Source organism: Notothenia rossii (assembly GCF_949606895.1).
Source record: "Notothenia rossii genome assembly, chromosome: 8".
NCBI classification, from domain to species: domain Eukaryota; kingdom Metazoa; phylum Chordata; class Actinopteri; order Perciformes; family Nototheniidae; genus Notothenia; species Notothenia rossii.
The window spans coordinates 79623916-79629683 of record NC_136906.1 but is presented as its reverse complement, the minus strand read 5'-3'; the positions used below and the strand labels follow the sequence as shown (position 1 = coordinate 79629683).

Sequence of the window (5768 nt, the reverse complement as noted above, 5' to 3'; positions counted from 1 at the left end):
CCAGTATATGCGCACTTCCAAAGAATGTGACTCAACTTTTCATTGTGCTCACACAGAAAGAGATGGGTGATGCTACATCATGAACATTTAACAACTATGTATATATATATATAAAGGGAAACATTGCAGATACAAAGCAGGTCCAACAACATAGCTAATGCAGTTACGATAAGTGAAACTGTTTTTATAACAAATTTGGATCCGTTCCAAAATTCAGGTTCGTCTTCAATGCTTCCAATTTTTGTGTTTAACACCCTTTTCAACCATTTCACCCCATTAAGCTGATTTGTATTAATTATAGTGTTTCCATTCTTATTTGAAATAAGAATGAAAAAAGTGAGTGGAAACTGGATGTAGAGATGAAAAAGAGACAGAAGGAACAAAGACACTTCTGATGGCCTCGATGAGATTTTCACGCATGCCTGCTGCCCACCATAACGCTGTCGCTACACACACACACGCACAAACACACACACACACACACACACACACACACACAGACACACACACACACACACACACACACACACACACACACACACACACACACACACACACACACACACACACACACACACACACACACACACACACACACCCACACACACAATGACTGCTGACAGTGAGGCTGATGCTTGTCCAGTTTCTGCTTTACTTAGAAATAGAGCCCATCCCTGTCTATCTCACACAATCTTACAGCAGTTCACCCTTGCATGAAGTTATAAAACTCTCTCGGCTGAACTGTCAGATGACTTCACCGCCCTCTCCCACCAGAAACACTGCAAATCCGGGACTCCGCCAACCCCTCGCACAAATACACACACGTACAGAACATGTGACTGGCTTATAGTCCACCTGTAAGATTTGATCTGAGTGTTATTAGCATTTTAGCCCTTCCTGATGCTCAACTTGAAGTCAATGGGTTTTGTTTTGGTTGTTGGCCTGAAAAAAAGTCTGTGTTCCCTAAATTAGCCACCTTTAGCTTAGCGGTGGTGAGGTGAAGTCATGTGACCGTGCTGTAGTTCCTTTATAGCCCAACATTAGCCGCCTTTAGCTTAGCGGTGGTGAAGTGAAGTCATGTGACCGTGCTGTAGTTCCTTTATAGCCCAACATTAGCCACCTTTAGCTTAGCGGTGGTGACGTGAAGTCATGTGACCATGCTGTAGTTCCTTTATAGCCCAACATTAGCCTCCTTTAGCTTAGCGGTGGTGACGTGAAGTCATGTGACCGTGCTGTAGTTCCTTTATAGCCCAACATTAGCCTCCTTTAGCTTAGCGGTGGTGACGTGAAGTCATGTGACCGTGCTGTAGTTCCTTTATAGCCCAACAGTAGCCTCCTTTAGCTTAGCGGTGGTGAAGTGAAGTCATGTGACCGTGCTGTAGTTCCTTTATAGCCCAACATTAGCCTCCTTTAGCTTAGCGGTGGTGACGTGAAGTCATGTGACCGTGCTGTAGTTCCTTTATAGCCCAACATTAGCCGCCTTTAGCTTAGCGGTGGTGAAGTGAAGTCATGTGACCGTGCTGTAGTTCCTTTATAGCCCAACATTAGCCACCTTTAGCTTAGCGGTGGTGACGTGAAGTCATGTGACCATGCTGTAGTTCCTTTATAGCCCAACATTAGCCTCCTTTAGCTTAGCGGTGGTGACGTGAAGTCATGTGACCGTGCTGTAGTTCCTTTATAGCCCAACATTAGCCTCCTTTAGCTTAGCGGTGGTGACGTGAAGTCATGTGACCGTGCTGTAGTTCCTTTATAGCCCAACAGTAGCCTCCTTTAGCTTAGCGGTGGTGAGGTGAAGTCATGTGACCGTGCTGTAGTTCCTTTATAGCCCAACATTAGCCTCCTTTAGCTTAGCGGTGGTGACGTGAAGTCATGTGACCGTGCTGTAGTTCCTTTATAGCCCAACATTAGCCTCCTTTAGCTTAGCGGTGGTGACGTGAAGTCATGTGACCGTGCTGTAGTTCCTTTATAGCCCAACATTAGCCACCTTTAGCTTAGCGGTGGTGACGTGAAGTCATGTGACCGTGCTGTAGTTCCTTTATAGCCCAACATTAGCCACCTTTAGCTTAGCGGTGGTGACGTGAAGTCATGTGACCGTGCTGTTGTTCCTTTATAGCCCAACATTAGCCTCCTTTAGCTTAGCGGTGGTGACGTGAAGTCATGTGACCGTGCTGTAGTTCCTTTATAGCCCAACATTAGCCACCTTTAGCTTAGCGGTGGTGACGTGAAGTCATGTGACCGTGCTGTAGTTCCTTTATAGCCCAACATTAGCCACCTTTAGCTTAGCGGTGGTGACGTGAAGTCATGTGACCGTGCTTTAGTTCCTTTATAGCCCAACATTAGCTTCCTTTAGCTTAGCGGTGGTGACGTGAAGTCATGTGACCGTGCTGTAGTTCCTTTATAGCCCAACATTAGCCTCCTTTAGCTTAGCGGTGGTGACGTGAAGTCATGTGACTATGCTGTAGTTGCTTTATAGCCTAATGTTAGCTTTTTATTTAAAAAGTAATAAAGTGGTTTATATGTGGAGATTATCCTGCTGAATATAAACGTGTGTTTGCCACATTATTTTCTGCAATAATCCAAAAGCCAATCGAAAAATCCCATCGGCTTTTTGTGAAAGGAACCTTTGCAATGCTAACTTGTCTGCCTTAAAAAATACATCATCACTGCAACAATTTAATAACATATCCTTTATCCCCTCCTCAGAACCAGGAGTTGAATGCCGGGAGAATTGGTTTGACTCTGGTTGTTGCTGGGATGGTCGGCTCCATCCTCTGCGGGCTTTGGCTGGACTACACCAAGACATACAAGTAGGAAATGCAGTCATTTTTCGAAGATTATATTCACTATACCAGTGGTTCTCAACCTGTGGTACGCGTACCACCGGTGGTACGACAGCTCCCGCTAGTGGTACGTGGAGGAATCTGACATATATATTTTTTTTTATTCAAAGGTGGGGTAGGTAATTTTGGGGAAACCAGCTCCAGTGAGCTAGAATTTGAAAATACACAACCGGAAAAAATATGCCACTTCCTTACAGAGCCTTCCACAGATTACATTTTTTAATGGATTTTTTGTCAAAGCTCTTCAGATATTCATTGCTATCGGGATTTTAAGAGCATTCCATGGAATATAACAAAAAGTGTATCTCGAGCCGGTTTCTCAAACTTACCTACCCCACCTTTAACCTTTACACATAACACAGACATATAAAATAAAGGAAACACAACTAAGTAAACAAAAAGACGAAAAGCAGTCACTACATTGTGGGACATTAAGGTACACTACTATTACTGCAACAGCAGCTGATGGTAAGGACCTCAGACAACTTCAATTTAAAACAGGCTATAGGGACAAGTGCCATCAGTTTGAGGCTTGATTGAATAACATTAATTAAAAAATAAATCATACTATCAAAATACTACAACGAATGAAAATAAGCTTGAGATAATTGAAACGGTGGTTTGAATTAGTTTAGATATAGAAACGAGTGATGTTAAAAACGTGGCTCAAAACAGGAGGTATTCGGAAGAGAGGTACAGAGGAGAATATTACCAGCGAAAGTGAACAAGTGAATGAGGAGGAGGACAGTCATCAACCGAGCACAAGCGCAGGGTCTGCCAGCAACGCAAAAGTGATATGCACAGCCGCTGTGATGGAGGAGAGAAGTGACTCAGCAAGAAGGCATTTACTCAAATAATGGAGAGAAGGCTGTGACCGAGGTCAAACGCTGTAAAAGCACACACTTGTCCTTAATTGTTATCTTTTTCCTTATCTTTTGTTCTTTCTTCTTTACTTTGCCACCACAGAAATGGCAATAGCAAACATCAGCAGACTGAAGATGAGCTCATCTGCTCCTGGAGGCTTCATTATTTTTGTGGAACTGAATTCCCAATAGGACATTTTCTGTTTCGATGCGGGTTGTTGCAGGAGGCCTACATTCACACTTTGGTATAGGTCCAGGAAATGACATGTATATACAGTTGAGAGAGAGAGAGAGAGAGAGAGAGAGAAGACAGACAGACAGACAGACAGACAGACAGACAGACAGACAGACAGACAGACAGACAGACAGACAGACAGACAGACAGACAGACAGACAGACAGACAGACAGACAGACAGACAGACAGACAGACAGACAGACAGACAGACAGACAGACAGACAGACAGACAGACAGACAGACAGACAGACAGACAGACAGACAGACAGACAGACAGACAGACAGACAGACAGACAGACAGACAGACAGACAGACAGACAGACAGACAGACAGACAGACAGACAGACAGACAGACAGACAGACAGACAGACAGACAGACAGACAGACAGACAGACAGACAGACAGACAGACAGACAGACAGACAGACAGACAGACAGACAGACAGACAGACAGACAGACAGACAGACAGACAGACAGACAGACAGACAGACAGACAGACAGACAGACAGACAGACAGACAGACAGACAGACAGACAGACAGACAGACAGACAGACAGACAGACAGACAGACAGACAGACAGACAGACAGACAGACAGACAGACAGACAGACAGACAGACAGACAGACAGACAGACAGACAGACAGACAGACAGACAGACAGACAGACAGACAGACAGACAGACAGACAGACAGACAGACAGACAGACAGACAGACAGACAGACAGACAGACAGACAGACAGACAGACAGACAGACAGACAGACAGACAGACAGACAGACAGACAGACAGACAGACAGACAGACAGACAGACAGACAGACAGACAGACAGACAGACAGACAGACAGACAGACAGACAGACAGACAGACAGACAGACAGACAGACAGACAGACAGACAGACAGACAGACAGACAGACAGACAGACAGACAGACAGACAGACAGACAGACAGACAGACAGACAGACAGACAGACAGACAGACAGACAGACAGACAGACAGACAGACAGACAGACAGACAGACAGACAGACAGACAGACAGACAGACAGACAGACAGACAGACAGACAGACAGACAGACAGACAGACAGACAGACAGACAGACAGACAGACAGACAGACAGACAGACAGACAGACAGACAGACAGACAGACAGACAGACAGACAGACAGACAGACAGACAGACAGACAGACAGACAGACAGACAGACAGACAGACAGACAGACAGACAGACAGACAGACAGACAGACAGACAGACAGACAGACAGACAGACAGACAGACAGACAGACAGACAGACAGACAGACAGACAGACAGACAGACAGACAGACAGACAGACAGACAGACAGACAGACAGACAGACAGACAGACAGACAGACAGACAGACAGACAGACAGACAGACAGACAGACAGACAGACAGACAGACAGACAGACAGACAGACAGACAGACAGACAGACAGACAGACAGACAGACAGACAGACAGACAGACAGACAGACAGACAGACAGACAGACAGACAGACAGACAGACAGACAGACAGACAGACAGACAGACAGACAGACAGACAGACAGACAGACAGACAGACAGACAGACAGACAGACAGACAGACAGACAGACAGACAGACAGACAGACAGACAGACAGACAGACAGACAGACAGACAGACAGACAGACAGACAGACAGACAGACAGACAGACAGACAGACAGACAGACAGACAGACAGACAGACAGACAGACAGACGGTTGAGAACCACTGCGCTATACCATTAAAATGATTTCTGATCTGATGATTTTCTGTGAATATTGCCAAGTTTTGTTGGTATTGTTTCAAACTT

General features: G+C 45.2%; 1 protein-coding gene across 1 annotated transcript in view; it reads left to right on the top strand.

Annotated features, from left to right (window-relative positions):
• Positions 1-2460: 2460 nt before the first annotated feature.
• Positions 2461-5768, top strand: part of flvcr1 (FLVCR choline and heme transporter 1) — a 14014-nt gene continuing 10706 nt past the window's right edge. The window contains exon 1 of the mRNA XM_079647083.1: positions 2461-2807. Coding sequence (XP_079503209.1) covers positions 2755-2807 — 53 coding nt within the window. The 5' untranslated portion in view covers positions 2461-2754. The remainder of the gene's footprint in view (positions 2808-5768) is intronic.